A 17796-nucleotide genomic window follows, 5' to 3' on the forward strand; every position below is an offset into this window, starting at 1 on the left:
GCAGTAACCTTGTCCCGATGCATACCGCTATCTACCGCTATCAACGCATTTATTATTACCTCACGCTATCTTTGATCGACTCAGCTAGCAAGTTGTTTATAGCATGTCGCAATCTATTCTAGTCGATCTCTGTGGCCTGTTTGAGATATGGATCATAGCTATCATTACGAAATACGATAAGACGCTACACACGTGATCACGCTAGCTTAATGCCAACCACGCGAACCTTTACTTGCCATCGCTATCGCTAGCACTCGCTATACGACGCTATTACGCTATTACGCTACAACACGAGTTTAATTTTCCCGCCCGCCATCCCTACCACTGGTACAGGTAAGTAGAGGTAAGTATTCCATTGACTGATCGCGGTCAATGTGACAGGTGTTCGGTGGGTGGTGACAGGGTGACCATGGTTACCGCTTATTTGTGCCTGGCTCCGCCCATCCCACCGAATAAGCACCTAACGCCAAGCTCATCATTAACGATGAGTTTAACCACATTCTATACCTATGGTGGCCCGCGCCGGAGCTCCGCTGTAATAATATAATGCTTATGAATTTAGAAGTATAATCTTTTGAATGTTAGAGACTTTTGTTTTTACGTTATTACCTCCAAAACTGCGGAAGTCATATCGGCCAACCACCTCCCTCCCCCTTTCATAAAAAGGAAATTGACATGGAGTCTAATCTATATTTAACACTAGCGTGCCACCCGTGCCCCCACCCCTCAAGTTTTCTTTTGGAAACAATTAAAATATAATTGTTTCGTGCGAGATTCCTTTGGGTTTGGCGGGAAAATGATTCATCGCCCGGCTCTCCACCTATAACTGAGACATTGCTACGCTCGTGCTACGTAATTAATCCAATTAGGTATGGAGAACAGTAGGAAAACAACCAAACGATAATAAAAACAAACAAATAACTAGAAAACAAACAAACTAGCGAACAAACGAAGTACACGAATGAATAAATTCGTCTGTATATAATTTTATGAATTGAAAAAAAAATAAATCAATAATCAATCAAACAGTTAGTCAGAGAGACAGCCAGTCACTTTTTTATGAATTTATTTATAGTAGACAATGATTATTTTCATGTTTATTTAATATTTAATACTATATTGATCTAGATAATATATGACTTTATCTAATAATAATGATGAAAGGATGAATTATACACCGTGAAAAGAACTTACTGACGTTTCGGACGATAGTCCTTTCTCGTACTCCGACGTGAAGTTTTTCCATCTTTTCACGGTGTATAATTTACCTTTTTATCATTACTGGTTCAACCCACTGAAACACCGACGCAGCTCACACTAATTTTAAGCTAGTTACCCCTTCTATAAATCTATCTGACCAGATAAGGATGACGTCATCATCATTAAGTAGTGTTTAAAAAACGAGTAGGATTGTTTTATCAGGTATGAAAGCACGAGGCGTAGCCGAGTGCTTTTATACCCGATAAAACACGATCGATGTACGAGTTTTTTGAATTGCTTAAAACACTCATGAACAATTTATAAGATTTTGGTTCAACTGGAGACACCATACACGTCACGAACATGCATTTTTATACTTCGATAGAGATTTGACGTCATGGGCATGGGATATTGCGTGCCAAGGCAAAGACAAGCACGTTAGTCAAAGATCATTACGGTTGACTATGACCTTGATGAAGCTCTATGTCTTCATCTAAACTTGGATGCATACTTCATCCCTGATGAAATCATCCTCATAGTATTCGAGTGATCTTTATATAAAGATCACATGTGTCTTTATATAAAGACATATGTGCCTTTATTTAAAATCACTTGAATACTAATGAAGAGGGCTTTATCGGGTATAAAGGTTCATGCACGTGACATGTATGATGTCTCCAATTGGACCATAAGCTTATCACGTGAGTGAAAACGCTTGATATCATGAATTCATTTTTGTTATTTCTTTTGCCTAGCTGACTTGTTGATATAATGAACAGTAAAGACAATGATAAATCGCTTCGAGGAATCTAGCCGGTATTACTTTGTACCTAAATGTATTAGTAAAAATATATTGAGTATCATTCCAGAAAAACATATTCATATATAGGCTCTAAATTGTCACCATGACTTGAATTTTGGCTGCAACAAATCTCACTATACGCGTCACGATCTGGTAATGGTGGAGGGATGACTTCAGTTGAAGACAGAAAATCTAATTCTGCATAGATGATCTGGCCTGGGTGCTGAAATAACAAAATAAGTTATTGGCCAACGAATTCAGTTATTTATTTTAAAATCTACCTTACAGCAAAAAAAGATGGGTTGCATGCCAAATCGTCTCTCCATGCATGATATTCGATAGGCCTTGAAATAGAACATCAAAATAACATTATTTTTATTGACATCCACTAAACCGTTATTTTTTTGGACTTCAAATTTCATGATTCTGTTCGTGTAATTAAAAGAAATGTAAAATGAAGCATGGTCCCTAAATATACAAATGATACTTGTGCAGTATCACACTAGTTGAAGCCTTGATATTTAAAGATAGCTTTAATTGCTGTCATTTCAATTAGTAATAAAACAAAAAACAAAAAACAAAAAAACAAAAAACAAAAAACAAAAAACAAAAAAATAAAAAACAAAAAACAAAAAACAAAAAACAAAAAACAAAAAACAAAAAAACAAAAAACAAAAAACAAAAAACAAAAAACAAAAAACAAAAAACAAAAAACAAAAAACAAAAACAAAAAACAAAAAACAAAAAACAAAAAACAAAAAACAAAAAACAAAAAACAAAAACAAAAAACAAAAAACAAAAAACAAAAAACAAAAAACAAAAAACAAAAAACAAAAACAAAAACAAACAAACAAACAAACAAACAAACAAACAAACAACAAAAAACAAAAAACAAAAACTCGATAATGAGCTATTGTAAAACCAATAAAAATATGGTGATAATGTTATATTCTAGCATGTTTTTCATACCTCTTTCTTGCTCCTGTCTACCTGGGCATGGATTGGTATGTCCCCTTGTTCTCTTGTTCTCTTCTTTTTTGACAAATCAACACTTGCATATACGGGTTTGTCATCTTCTATAGCCTCCAGAGGCGAAGAAGGAATCCTTAGGTCAACGGAATTGTCTTTAGTTCTTAAGAATATACGTCTTCTGAATATAATCAGTTTACAAATCAAAACATGAATACGTACTCATTTTCCCCTGGTTGTTCTTTTGTATCTGCTGATATAAATAATTAACCTGCGCTATAAAATTCGTTCTTGCAGTTGGTAAATAATTTTATTATATAATTACCAATGAAATATCTATTTTTCTCTATTTCGAAAAATTGATATCTTCACACGTGAAAATAACATGTTATTTTCAAGTGTGAAAATAACACCATTGCAATGGCTATTCAAAAATACACGGAAAGAATTGCCTGAAAAAGCCAAAACATACTTCATTGATAATTATATAATAAACAGAATATTACATGGGCGCTTGGAGATACGAAATTTATCTTCTCGTGTTGAAAATCTCTCACTCGTTCGCTGCGCTCACTCGTGAGAGATCTTTTAAACACTCGAAGATAAATTTCGTATCTCCAAGCGCCCACGTAATAACCTCTATATATTAATCCTATGACTTGCATGATTAGGTTATTCTAATCATGACTGATTAATTGTTTCTTACTGAGGATGTTTGAATTAAGGATTGGAAAAAATGAAAAAGGGTAAGGAAACAGAATCCAAGAGGGACAAGAATAAAATACAAAAAGGAAAGGGCATCGAGAAAACAGAAGAGCATTACAGAAGAGCTCCGTACGGGTAGTGATGGTCGTAATACATATATATAACCTATACACATATAAATAACATCAATAAGGAATGATAATATATATAGTATACCTTTGTTGTTACTGTACTTTTTATAGATCACTACAGCAAAGATAATAATTATCGTTATCAAGACAAACATTACTGCTCCACCTGCTGCCAATAAAAGGATATCCTTTTTGCCCATTTTATTGTCTCCTCCTAGAGGACTGCTAGTCTTGCCTACAACACAAATAAAATATGATTAAGAAAATGAATATAAGAAATATAAGAAATTTAAAAATTTAAGTGAAAGAAAAAAAGAAATAAAAGAAAATAGTTAATATAAACAAAATGAGGAAAAAAATAGAAGTTCGCATTTAATAAGAAAGAAAGTAAGAGACAAAGAAAGAAGAAAGAAAAAACGAAAGAGAACAGTAAACACATACGAAATGAAGAATATGCAAAGCAGAATAGGAACAAAAGAAGAAAACAACTTTATAAAAGGAAAAATAATTAACATGAAAGAAGAGCCGAATATAAATTTTAAAAAAAAAAAAAAAAATGTGTATTATATCATACCGGCAATTTATTATTATTATTATTTATTATTATTATTTTTTAATTTGCACCTGAATGGAAATTATTTTTGATTAAGCTTTTACCTTGTTGTACCTTTGGTGTTCAAAGTACTACATTGGTTAAACTTATTGAACTTATGTCTATCGACTTAGACGTAGATACTGACAAAAAATTATAGATGCATAAGTCGGCATAATTGAATTTACAGCTCACTTTTTGTGTGTATGTGTGGGATTGTGTTTTTTGTTATTGTTGTTTGTTTCTTTGTTTGATTGGTTGATTGATTGATTGATTGATTGATTGACTCCATTAATTAACTATAGAACTAACAAAAAAGTATAAACAATTAAAAACTAGCGAAAGATAGCGTAACGACATACTGACGTCAGTTTCTTTCGTTAGGTGTTACTTGTTTATGCACTTCAAAGTCGCTTTGATCAAACAAAATCACTTAAGGAATATAAAAACAAACAAAAAATAACACCTGAATAAAACGAAAAACAACACCGAACTAAAGTAACAACGAAATGAAAACAAAAAAAACAAAAAAACAAAAAACAACAACAACAAACAAACAAACAAACAAAAAGATACTCGTTGAACACCCGTTTATGAATTGAATTGTTAAGTTTTCATTTCATTTTCTGTTCTTCAGATTTTGCTTGACTGTCCGTTTTTCTAGGTTGTTTGTTTGTTACATTTGCTTACATACCTCGGTTAACTGTTGACATCGAGCTTAGTGCATGGCGTGTACTTTCCGATGGTACCGTAGAAGTAGGAAGAGCTGAAAGATACCAAATCACGATTTATTCCTTTTCCCATGTGCATAGTTACAGACGGAATATATAGTTGCACAATTTTTAAAAGAGCCCTTATCACGTTTTGTAGCTGTTAGTTGACACTGATGAATATATAATACCATAAATAAAATGATAAACCATAAAAATGATGAATTAAAATTCATATTTCCACGGGCGAGGCTCATCCACAATTTTAGCTTACAATGAGCGCGTCCTCAATCATCATGCATTTCTACGATTATAAAAATATAGAAACATTTTTGTGTAATTTTTGACATACTTGGTTTTCGAAACAACTATTCTAAGATTGTGGTTTCGCATAAAAAAGAACCATTAAAAGAAAAAAATTTTTCAAACCTGTTTGGGTGACATTGATAAAGTGTTCATCATAACCAAGCATATTTTTAGCTTTACACCTGTACAACCCATAGCTGCCTGCGTCTATGGTTACTAGTTCCAAGACACCAACACCAGTAACATTATGGGATCCTGTAGCTATTGATCGATTACGGGGATCATACCACGTGAACAGAGGAGAGGGCACGCCATGGGCCAAACAGTATATCCTGATTTTACCACCATTATATGAAGAAACTGTGTCATTTGACCGGACTACATCTATTTCTAGTTTGTCTGCGAAGAGAACGAATTGATTCTTCCAATATATACCTTCTAATAATTTCATGATCTATTAGGATAACCCAACATACAATTTCGTATTAGAAAATAACAAAAGAACCGGCTATACAATTAAATCCAGAGGTTGAGAAAATAATCAATGTACTAAACTTACACTGGACAGATATTGTAGTACTTCTACAGGTTGGATTCTCTTTCGGGTTGTTAGTTGTACAGCAATTATATATTCCACTGAGTAGTATAGGGAATGGGGGTTCCAGCGCAATCTCAACACGGGCAAGATCCGTATCAAAAATCCACCTACGGACGACCCCCACTCCAAGTGTGGTTGAGGGCAACAGCGCACTTAAATATATTAGTCTATATATGGAGTGCGAAGAATGTAAAGAGTTTGCTTATGATTTCTGTGTAAAGTGCTTGAAACCCAAGTTTGTACCCACTAAGCCAAATAAGTATATTTGTTGTGGTAAGAAAATGCAAATAGAAGACGACACGTCAGCACAGTGTTACGAGTGTGGTAAGAATATTCGTAATGCCGTACCAAATGCTACCAGAGAGCAATATTACGCCAATGGAGGTCGTAAGAAAACACCTTATAAGAGAATAAAATACTTTAGGGACTGGATGAGTCATATCCAAGGTTATCGACCGGTATATTTAGACAACGAAGTAAAGAAGAAAATCATAGACCATTTAGAAGAGCCAACCCCGCAAAGTCTACGGAAAACGCTGAAAAAATTAAAACTAGGGAAATATTACAAAGCTATTCCCTATCTTTTGTCTGAAATTACCGGTAAGTCTATTCCCGAGGTTTCTGATATGACAAAAGCCGAGTGGATGTTTTGTCGGCTGGATAAGGATATTCCTTATTATCCTGACGTAATTTACGAAATATTTTACGAAATTGACCCCAACCACCCCCTGTTAGGATGGATTCCGAGAAGATAGTGAATCTTATGGCATAAGATGAGCGAATAGCATAAATCTTATGGCATAAGATGAGCGAATAGCATAAATCTTATGCCATAAGATGAGTAATTAGCATAAATCTTATGGCATAAGATTACGCGTAATTTCCAGACTGACGTTCAATATGTAAATAGAATCCTGTCACGCTTTTTTCAAAGCAGATGTTTACTGAGCAAGCTTTCTTTGAAGCTCTTCTTTCGCTTCTTGGTAAATCTTTTTGCGAGATTCCTCGGAAAGATCTTTTACGACTGTTTTTTTATTCCTTATGTCCGTCTTTAATTTCTCGTATTTGTCTTCTTCGGCCAGAATAAGCGAGAATTCTACGTCGTCTATCTTTCTGTCACGCAAAGCCTTTGAGACAAGATCGGTAATAGTATTTACTTTAGCCCTAGATAGAGCTATTGTCGTGTCATGCTTGGATATTTTCGTGGATAGCTTTTTCATAATACCCGTAGCAACAGCCGAAATGATACCACAAGCTGCCCCAACGCCGGCCAAAGGAACTCCAACGATTATTCCCGGCCCAGTAAGCGAAGTAGCAACGCCAGAGCCCGTTAACACAACAGATATGGATCCTGAAGTTATCGCAATCTTATGTAGCGTACTCCGGGCTCTAACGTACTTTTTTCTAACTTTTTCATAGTGTTTTGCCTGCCCTTCCAAGTAAGCCAGGATTAAGTTCGCTTTATTCAGACGAAAGTTTTCGGCGTTTAGTTCGTTAGGTGTAGTATAGGGAACATCTGGGTACAACTTAGGTGCTGATGGTATAACATCCATTATATATACTAATGTACGACGCTTTTGGGAATGATATTGAGGAGCAGCCACATCACGACAACCGGGATTACTGGAACTGGAGGGCCTTTAGGAAGATGTTTCCGCATGCAGACCCTAGTAAGTTCGAAAGAAGACCCGATGGGATTTACTATAACGGCTCTAGGATGTACAGCAATGAGGATTTGAAACATTCAAAGCTGGAGCAAGTAGGTGATCAGGTGCAGCGATTGACGATTGTACACCCCGTTCATAAAGAAAGGCCACCAAAACCCGAGCATAAAGCACCTAATTTTCCTAGAAACTTATTGTTAACCACGGAAGATTACCCATTTTACGATGCTGAAGGTGGTGTAAACAACTTCGAAAAGCTGGTAACGCACCTGAAGATTTCAGTGGGTAAACAATCATAGTTCCACCTAACTGCTCTAGCTTTGCAATGACGGAAGGAGATATTGAAGCATCCTCCATAACTGTGAGATGGAACAAGCCTTCTCATGATGGTGGAAGTCCTGTTACTGGTTACAAAGTACAAATTAATACGACTGAGAAAAAGGACACTTCTGATTCAGATACTAATGTAAAGTTTTCTGGCCTTAAGAAAAATACCAAGTACCAAGTGGAGGTGTTTGCAAAAAATATTGCTGGTTATGGAAGACCATGCATCAAGATTGTAACAACCAAGAAACTAGGTACAATAAGATAGATTTAAATGATAGGGGTTTTACTCTCTTGCTTTGTTTATAATTTTCTTGCAAGGGAATAAAAGTAAAAATTTAAAAAGGCAAACTGACTAAACAAACAAACCACAAAAAAGAAAGAAGAAGAGGAAGGAGAAAAAAATCAAATAAACAACTGAAAAAAAAAAAAGTCCACAAAGTAGGTTACTGTTTTGTTTTACTAAGAAAGAGTTAACGCTTGATCTTTGACTCTCCCTAGGTAAACCAGCTGTTCCTGGACTAACAGTAACTCTGGTCAAAGCTGCTGAATTGTCGGTTAGACTGACATGGAAGACACCTGACAGTAATGGAAAAGAGATAAACAAGTATACAATTTACATGAAGGAAAACACTTCGGGTGAATTTGCTAAAATGGATGATGTGGACCCAGCAGTACTGGAATATACAGTAACAAAGAACATGGAGTATGGAAAGATATACAAATTCGTAGTCACTGCTTGGAACACACTTGGAGAAAGTGAATATGATGACACAATGGTTAAGAGTATAACAATGACTAAGAAAGAAAGTGGTAAGAAAATACATAATTACATATATAGTATTTTTTGGTTTCTAAATGTATAGTGTATAATGGGATCACGGGCTTTGTACGCTGCTATAATGCGCCGTTAGCTTTTTATCGCTATGTGGTCATGTGTCTTACAATCGGAGGCATATATTACATACACGGTGCTGAGATTTCCTTTAATGGTTTTCTTGTAACTGTCCCCCCTTGGCCGAGCTCCCCTTTGAAGGGAGAGAGCAACAAGTTCAATGAAGGGTATTCTATGAGTTTATAGCTTCGACATGGAACAATTTTGGAGAAAGTGAAATAAACAAGTATCAGATTTAAAATTGCATAGAAGTAAAGATGCCTGAAGCTAGACCTTAATATGCAAAAAACGAATAGGAGTAAAAAAGGTAAAAGAAAAGAAAAACCGTTATGCATAATTTATTCTTTATCGTTAATTAAGGAAAACAATTATCAAGAAATCTATTACGAACTTGTCTATTTGTTTTGCACTATGCAGGTACTAAAAGGCCTTTGGGTGAAAAGAATTCCAAATGTAAGTGGATATAATGTACTTAGTTCATATCTTTAATTCATGCTGAACTTCTATACTATTTTTATAATCACATGCATTTTCTATTAAAAACGTTACAGCGAGGACAAACTAACCGGGACTACTCAAACTTAACTTAAGATTTAGAAAATTGAAACCTGCGTTAACAACAAATACTTATATCAAAACTGTTTAAAAAATATGTATTCTTTTAATATAGAAGTGATGTCGTGCTTATCTATCAGTTTGAAACTTTTAATTGCTATTCATAGATGTTTTTAAAGAAGATAGGTGCTTTTTAGGTTTGACAGGTGTTGGCGTCATCGCTGCAATACTTATAGCATCACTGGTTCTTAATGTGCTGCAGTTCCTGTTCATATGGAAAAAGATAAGACTTAATGGTATGACAAATATATATTTTCGTAACTGCAAAAAACTGAAAAATATAAATAAATAAATTTTATTTATTTAATTTTAAACATTGTTTCCACTAGTAACTGTGATCTCCGTGAGATCCTAACATACGTTAAATATAACCCTATTCAGACCGTGGGGAAGAGGGGGTTGAATTAAAGCCCGCTCCAGCTTTCACGTTGTTTAACTTTTGAACATCTAAAGCTAAAACCACAAAAAATTGTGACTTTTCCTAACATTGATCTGGTTACGTTTTTGATATAATAATTCTTGTTCACGAACTTTAATATTTCCATTGTAACCGATGATTTCTGACAGACAGGTTTTGTAAAATTCACTGATTTCGGTTTATTCACTATGATTTCCAGGTTTTCTGGTTTTCCCCAATAATTTACAACACCTTTTCAAATTAGATGCAAATTTTGTGATTTGTGATTTAAGGTGACTGCCTACTTTTGAAAATTGATTTAAACTTCGATTTTCCGAATTAAAATTTAATGCTGATTCCAAATCTGGTAAGAAAAATAGGGTGTCCCGAGCTCGCTTTCGAGATAATCAGCATTTAATGGAAGCCTATGCACGAGCTTTTGGAGGAAAAAATGGCGCCACCGCAAGTGATTATATCCTTCTCTGTAACTACATCAAGTACAGGAGGCGGGCCTCAAAAGCCATCCTCCCGGTCCTAGGAAGCAGGAAATAAGCCCGGTCTGAATATAGAGTGTTGAATACATATTAAGAATCATTTATTGTTTATTATATTCATTTATTCCAAAACAATTTTCTGCGATGGCTTATTTTGTAGAGTTGATGTTGAGATAAATTATCCAATCGCCAATATCTAACAATTCTCGCTATATCATATTTTCAATCAATAGGTGGTATTTATTCTATATATTATTTTTTAGAGATTTCATTCAAAAGTTAAACGAGATTTACCTGTAAGGTGAAATTTGATTAGAATTCTACGAGTCATTGATCGGGAGTGTGAAGTGTGAAGTGTGGAGTATGGAGTGTAGAGTGTGGGGTTACGTTAGAAAGCAACCATGGAAAAAAATAGCAATAACCAGGCTGGTTTGGCTTTTGATAACTAATGAGCGGCTGATCCTTGATAGGCTGTCTTAAACCACTAGTCCTCTTGACATATTCTAGCACAATGCATATCATACACATTCAATGAATACGGCACGGTTTGACGTCTCTGTTCTGATAGGAATGCCATTAACATAACTAGCTTGTGGGCGAAGTCTCTCAGCGTAAGGATCTCTGGTTCTGTATAGCCCAAAACATTTTTTTTACATCTCAAGTCTCAGAATATTTAGGGAGAGAAGCTAAGACTGTTGTTCGTTACCAAACAGCTTCCCAGTAATTGGGATGTAGGGAGCACACAAGGTGCCGTGTTCTTTGCTTAAACAAGGTCTAATGAAAGCACGTCTATGCTGAGACAGGCTTAGCCAGGAGTTGCTGACCTTAAACACTGATGCTATTTCACTCTTAGGCCATAATAATCTATAATAATTTTGCTGCTCAGCCCTACTTTTTGAGTTTTTTTGGAACTAGTGACACGGAGGCTCTATCATCGCTACCGTTTTGCTCATTTTCTAGCTATCCAAAAGGACGCAGCAATTAAAGCAAACAGCATATCCCCGGGATCACATACACAAATTGATTTCCCAGGCTTGCGCTCTCTCTCACATGACTCCACCGGCCAATGGCCAATGATGAAGTAGAATTGCCAATATATTTATATAAGAACATACATAATAGGTAAATTACGAGCCTTAGATGTCATACAAGCCTGACTGTGCTGACGAGGTCCAATACAGGCCGAAACAGCTGTCCACAGTTTCTAGTTGAGCTGTCTCATTTTTTTACGCGACTTGAAGTTGTGAAAGGTTTGTATGGCACTCTTCTTCAGTCGTTTCATCTAAGGCTCGTAATTTACCTATTACGCATGTTCTTATTTGATATCCGAGCCCATCCCACATGGCGCATTGCCTCATTTATCCGATACTTATAGGCTTTTTTCGAACCAAGATATTGTAGTATTTATTGTATACATTAATAAATAGCACCTATTTATGTATATATATATAAATATATTTGGAGGGCCGTAAGTCAGAAAACTTTAAAACGTTTTGTATTGTCATTGTGTTGGTAATGCACGATTGCCTTCCTTTGCTTGCTTTATTGAGTTAATGTTATTTTTGTTGCTGTAGTTAATTTTCAGTTGTTTTCTAATTTTTTTTTCATGCACTGCCTTCGTAACTGCTAGACGTTTTTCGTTTCGTTGTTTTTTGTAAGCAATGTCAATTATTTGTTAATGGGGCCAAGGGCGCTAGGGCAAAAATTTGTGTTTTTTTTTTAGCTTAAATAAGCGTACGCGTCGGTTAATAAGTTAATCCAAATCTCTTGAATAACCAAGAATGAACAGCCTGTTCATTCTTGGTTAATCAAGGGATTTGGATTCACTTATTAACTTATTAACCGACGCGTACGCTTACGTAAGCGGTCACGAGGCAGGTAGTATAGGATACAGTAGTTCGTTACGTACGATTGGACCGTTGGTCACATCAGTATTGTTGGCGTATATAGACAGGAATACGAAACAAATCAAACCAGCACATAACAGGATAGATAAGTAACAGTTTTTAGACAGTTTCTAACGGCTAAAAAACACCAATATAACAGAGTCTAACAGCTAAAAAACCACCAATTTTTGCCCTATTTTTGCCCTAAGCAAAGAAGGACTTAACCAGAAGCTAAAATGTCAAAATTCTCATGTACTATGGTAGATGACTAAAATTTTCCTTTTCATTTTTTTATCATCATTATCAGAGAATAGACGAAATCCAGATAATGAAAGGTATATTATTTTCCCAAATATAATACAAACATAAAGTTCAATATTTCAAAAACCATGAATAATTCATAAGCCTTTGGTCCAATTGGAGCCACCATACACTTGACGTGCATGGACCTTTATACCCGATAAAGTCCTCTTCATTAGTATTCTTTATATAAAGAATACTAATAAGGAAGATCTTTATATCCGATAAAGAACTCTACACTAGTAACCTTTATACTGTATAAAGAATACTAATAAGGACGACTTTATCAGAGATAAAGGTTTCTCAAAATTTAGATGAAGACTTAGAGCCTCATCAAGTTCTCTCTCATACGATCCCCTACAATCCACGAAATCTTATTGACTAGCAATCCTGTCTTGAGACTAGCATGCTGTCTTTAAAATGTGGGAGCCTTTATTGGAAATAACTGCACATGATAGTGATGTACAAACCTCAACTGCGCATGACAGTTACATACGAACTGCTATCGATGTATAAAAGTCCAAGCTCGTGACGTGTATGGTGGCTCCTGTTGAACCAAAATCTTATAAATTGTTCATGAGTGTCTTCAGCAGTTCAAAAAACTTGTAAATCGTGTTTTATCAGGTCTAAAACCACTCGGCTACGCATCTTGGTTTTATTCCTGATAAAACACTCCTACTCGTTTGTTTAACACTACATATATTTACATTTATACAAATATCTAATTTATTCAGTGTATTGAATGATATGAAAACAGAAAAATCGCTTTATTTATTGTTTGTTTTACTCAATGACTGTCAAAATATTTTTCTTGTCTATTAGATCTTATAATATAGTCAAGTAAATCCGCGCGATCTGATTGGTTGAAAAGCATGAACCATTTGCCCATGGGTTGCACGCTCACTTCAGCTTTTTTTGCTTCGGCGAAAAAAAAACCTTTTTGTATCTTTTTGCTGACAATTTATCTAGAAAAGTTAACTGAAAATTATTGAAAAAAATAGCGAAAATACTCATCAGTCTCCGACATTTAGCATAGAGTTGTTATTTGATCAGCCTAGTAATAAAAAATAAAGATTTATTTTCAAACAGTGAGCTGGACAAGATTGTGTTAGAGCGTCACTCCAAAAAGACAAAGTAAACCACAAATCGGTCGGTGTCTACATTCAAAGGGTTTTTAGCAATGATTAAACAAATACAAAAATATTGTTATCGTGTATTTATTCAACAAAAGTATTTCCAAAGTAATAAACTATAAATATCACGCTCACCGTCTCCTTCGCAGCTTCACAACTGCAGTGAAGTCCTTTCTAAAGCTCTACATGGGAGTGAAAGCCGACAAAGCATACTACCCAGAGAAAATTAATCCAGTTCAGTCAGTTAGTTTTGATCCGTGTACAAGAAACTTTCCATTGCTAAGTCATTGTACGATAACAAACTTGAACATCGCCAACAACAACAAAGACAGCCACTGTGTTTTTCTTTGATTTTTTTGGGCATTACTGTACTAAGATGCGTCAACATTTGAAATGTGCTTGGTTTACAGTCGAAAATCACTCTCTCCGTAGTTTTGGACATTTTTGGTTCACTTGTAAGCTAAACTTTTGCCATTATTTTAGTCATATAACAGTCTTCAGTGTAAATCTGTCATTTTCAACTGTTTTTCTGTTTTTTTTGGCGCCTTTGTGAATTTCATTCACGCAAGGATTCATGCGTAAGGAGAACTTAGGGCATGATCAACAAATTAAGTCAATATTTTGTATTCATTTCCTCTTTGTTGACTTGACTATATTATAAAAGCAATGGATCATAAGAAGCGTGCGTCCATCGAGTTATGGATGCACTTGGGAGGTTGCTTAAGCACTCAAAAAAGCTAGAGTTGCACTCCGCTTCGCGTCGTGCAATTCTTACGCTTTTCTTCGTGCTTAGCAACCTCCCGCGTGCATCCATAACTCGATAACTCGACGCACGCTTCTTATGATCCATTCCTTAAATACCAAGAGAATATGAACTAAGAGAAGGAATCCTCGTGCCCCATCATGTGCACACTTTGATGCTATTTTTAGAATGTATTCTAAAAATATCATCCAATGATATTATTTATTTGATCGTTTGATTTTCTGCGGCGCGCTACGCTGTTTGCTAACGTTTTTTGTGCTTTTCTTATGTTAAGCAAACAGCGTAGAGCGCGCGCAGTAAATGCGCGTGCAGAAAAACAAATGGTTTAAAAATAGCATCAAACTGTGCACATGATGGTTACAAGGCTATATAGGTAGGATTCCTTCTCTTAGTTCATTTTCTCTTGATCATACAGATTATAAATCAGTTGGTTTTAAGCGTTGAAAATGGTTATTTTGTATTATGCATCTCATTAGATATTTGTATAATGGATACTACGTTTCTGCAATCGAGTGTATACATAGCATATACCAACTTGTGTACCTCCTTAGAACGTGCACACTCATTGGTTAATTGGAGGTGAATATTGTACGACATTCACCTCTGGATCTCGGAATATTGAGTCAGCAACAAAATGGCATCTATCGGCAATCGTTTTGCTAATTGAAAGTACATGCCATCCCTATCAACACTAAAAAGACAACGAAGTATGGCCTACAAGTTTTGCTAAAAGTTTTGAGTGAATTTGTCCGACAAATTTAAAATTTCTGTTTGTTTGTTTTCATTAATAATTGTATATAAAAATAAGTTACTCTGTACACAAGTTGGGATATGCTACAATAATTATTCGCCTCAGGCTCAGTAAACGTGGATAATATTTACCTCGCCGCCCGAAGACGCGCGTCTCGGTAAATATTCCCCGATATTCACTTGGTCTTCGGCGAATAATTGCTCAATATACATAAACACAGCGATATGAAGAAATTCTGATCGTTTTGAATATATTTTATACATATATACGAGTATATAAAGTATTTAGTAAAAGAAATCATGGGATCCATCTCTGATATTTTTTTCAGAAGTCCTAGTGATAGCAACCCGAAAAAAGTCAGCGATAACAATCCATAATTTCTGATATACTTTTGATGTACTTGTATATATGTACCAATATATACATTAATAAGTCCACTTTCTTTTTACTATTAAACCCCACTGTCAGTTGTTCTGTTTCTTTTAGATATACCAACCAGGGAAATGATGATCAAGTATATGACGTATGTAAATTATGATATAACAAATTAAATAGCACAAGGTGGCACGAAATAATTTTATATCGTCAGCGGAATGACATACGATAGCGCGATACTGTCTAGAGACGGGGGTAAAACGTCATCTCAGTCATCTTCAGGCTTATTAACCGCCCCGGGCTCAGGAATGTGTGAACGAGACATTACGAATATGAAGTAAAACAAGTGCTTTTTAACGAATCAAATCCACACTCTACCTGTTTTGTAGTGACAAAAAAAAAAATCAACTCACTGTTAGCAAAGTAACAAAGATTTATTGGGGGTTGTAGCTAGAATTAGCCGGATTAATGGCGTACTGCATTTAGATGTTTTAAACTCGACATTTTAGATATTTAAAAAAAAATTTTTCTTTAGTTTTAACAACGGTAGTTCTTTTTCTAAACTATCTTAGTTCTGCGATGTAAATACCTAGACTTTCCAAATGAATTATGTCTTCATTGCTTTTATTAACGTTCTTCTTTCTCTTTTCTTAGAATGCATTTGAATTGCAACAAAATTCGTCATCCCATGCTGTACTTGAATCAAAAAACCCAGCTCCGGATTATGAAGCTGTACAGCTGCAGCGGGGACAACAACAAAAAATTCGCTCCAAAAATCTTGAAAACTCAAATTCTTACGAAGCCCCCTCTGCCACTACTCAACCAAGTATTTACCAGTCTTTGTCGACTACAGGCCCTGTACCGATGAACAAAAAACCGGTGTACGAAACTCTTCGTACAGGAGTCCCGCGTAATGACAATGAGACAAATATGTACCAACCGCTTGGTCTAAGAAACCAAAACTCAGATTACCAGACCCTGCATATTGATGGCAGTGATTCTACGATATGATGGCAGTTGTCATTGGATTAGCGAACAAACAGCAATACGAAGCAATAGACCTTTAGCATGACGTTCTTGCTACTGAAATACCGCAACCTCAAACTGCAGTTTGACCTTAGGCATTTTGTGGGAAACTTTCGACGTTTATCAAGGCGTCATAACAAAGTAATTGTTGCTGGAAGAGCCGCGATATAAAATTTCATCGATGCCGATTGTATCTCCGTGTTTGCGAGCGTGTATTATGAGAGAAAATCAATGTTTTTACAGACTAAGCTATACATCAGTTTTCTAATTACTATTTCTTATCATATGAAAACAAGATAAAGAACGATCAATTAGCTACTAAAAATATCGATATAAGATTTTAGTAAGGCTACCATCACGTACAAGCTTAGATAATGGTATGCTTTGAACATACAAGTAAACCTCTTAAACACTCCCATTAGCATGTACACCTCTGGTTACACCCTAAACACTCTTTACCCCTTTGCTTAGTTATTTTAGCACTATTCGTTTAAATCTTATGATATAAATATTCCTCACAGTCTTTTCTATACATTTACCATATATTCAAATATTAACTTTAGTTTAAGCTATGTTTAATTCTAAGATTTTCACTCGTATTACTCTTTGATAAGATATCACACTTAGGAATTTACTATTTCCTTTAGCCAATCAAGACTCAGCGATAATATCACATTGATTGTAGACTGACACCTGTCATGAAGTTATTATAAATAGAGCTCATGTAATAAATTTAAGTCACTAAGACAGAAGAGAGAAGTGAATAAAGATCCCATAGCTCCAACCGAGAGCGGTCACCCATAACACGTGTTTCTGAGCCTTACCCATAGCCGTTTGTAGTTAGCGGTAAACATAATGCGATAAACATAATTTAAACTAGTTAGAGCTAACCTGCGGGGTCATATATGGACTTTATAGCCACTGCAGGGGCGTCTTGTTGCTTTCCACATCTCTTTCTGATATGACCCTAATAGGAGTCTCCTGTCGCAATCATTATGTAAACAGATAGCGGAATGAGATTGTTTAGTATTGATTTTATTAAAAGGCCAATTTTTAAAATCTCGGAGATGATTTAAAAGTAGTCTCGGAGAGTGCCCGTGAGAATCTGGGGCCGAAAATAATGACGACTGCGGAGGTGTCTAAATCCCAAGTTGTTCAAA

The 17796-nt window shown here is 35.4% G+C and overlaps 2 protein-coding genes across 4 annotated transcripts; one reads left to right on the forward strand and one right to left on the reverse strand.

Moving 5' to 3' along the window:
- Positions 1–1049: 1049 nt before the first annotated feature.
- Positions 1050–6316, reverse strand: LOC148905448 (uncharacterized). 2 transcript variants are annotated; one of them, XM_089039762.1, is made up of 7 exons: positions 5975–6316; positions 5539–5814; positions 5094–5165; positions 3893–4042; positions 3194–3221; positions 2972–3107; positions 1050–2225 (listed from the first exon to the last, which is right to left on the reverse strand). In XM_089039762.1, exons 2-7 carry the CDS (start codon positions 5579–5581, stop codon positions 2061–2063), a joined length of 594 nt encoding a protein of 197 aa, XP_088895888.1. In that variant the 5' UTR covers positions 5582–5814; positions 5975–6316; the 3' UTR covers positions 1050–2060. The 2 variants fall into 2 exon arrangements, with proteins under 2 accessions (XP_088895888.1, XP_088895887.1); XM_089039761.1 differs by having other exon boundaries at positions 3194–3224; positions 5975–6314.
- Positions 6317–7366: 1050 nt separating this feature from the next.
- Positions 7367–17743, forward strand: LOC116302764 (uncharacterized). Of its 2 annotated transcripts, XM_089039759.1 has the most exons (8): positions 7367–7683; positions 8165–8255; positions 8503–8814; positions 9314–9349; positions 9649–9747; positions 12596–12623; positions 15722–15758; positions 16265–17743. In XM_089039759.1, the coding sequence occupies exons 1-8, from the start codon at positions 7597–7599 to the stop codon at positions 16619–16621; spliced, it is 1047 nt and encodes a 348-aa protein (XP_088895885.1). In that variant the 5' UTR covers positions 7367–7596; the 3' UTR covers positions 16622–17743. The 2 variants fall into 2 exon arrangements, with proteins under 2 accessions (XP_088895885.1, XP_088895884.1); XM_089039758.1 differs by having other exon boundaries at positions 7634–8255.
- The last annotated feature ends 53 nt before the right edge of the window (positions 17744–17796 follow it).

This window comes from Actinia tenebrosa, unplaced genomic scaffold, assembly GCF_029948245.1.
Source record: "Actinia tenebrosa isolate PJP-AT-01 unplaced genomic scaffold, QUT_ActTen_1.0 PGA_scaffold7__59_contigs__length_16204524, whole genome shotgun sequence".
NCBI classification, from domain to species: Eukaryota; Metazoa; Cnidaria; class Anthozoa; order Actiniaria; family Actiniidae; genus Actinia; species Actinia tenebrosa.

Excerpts from the sequence above, each read along its gene's own strand:
- LOC116302764 (XM_089039758.1), top strand. The coding sequence starts at position 8,003 with ATGACGGAAGGAGATATTGAAGCATCCTCCATAACTGTGAGATGGAAC. Across the intron at positions 8,815-9,313 it reads AATGACTAAGAAAGAAAGTG|GTACTAAAAGGCCTTTGGGT; the intron begins GTAAGAAAATAC and ends TGCACTATGCAG. Across the intron at positions 15,759-16,264 it reads ATGATGATCAAGTATATGAC|AATGCATTTGAATTGCAACA; the intron begins GTATGTAAATTA and ends CTCTTTTCTTAG.
- LOC148905448 (XM_089039761.1), bottom strand. The coding sequence starts at position 5,581 with ATGCTTGGTTATGATGAACACTTTATCAATGTCACCCAAACAG. Across the intron at positions 5,166-5,538 it reads TATCAATGTCACCCAAACAG|CTCTTCCTACTTCTACGGTA; the intron begins GTTTGAAAAATT and ends GGTATCTTTCAG. Across the intron at positions 4,043-5,093 it reads GATGTCAACAGTTAACCGAG|GCAAGACTAGCAGTCCTCTA; the intron begins GTATGTAAGCAA and ends TTTGTGTTGTAG.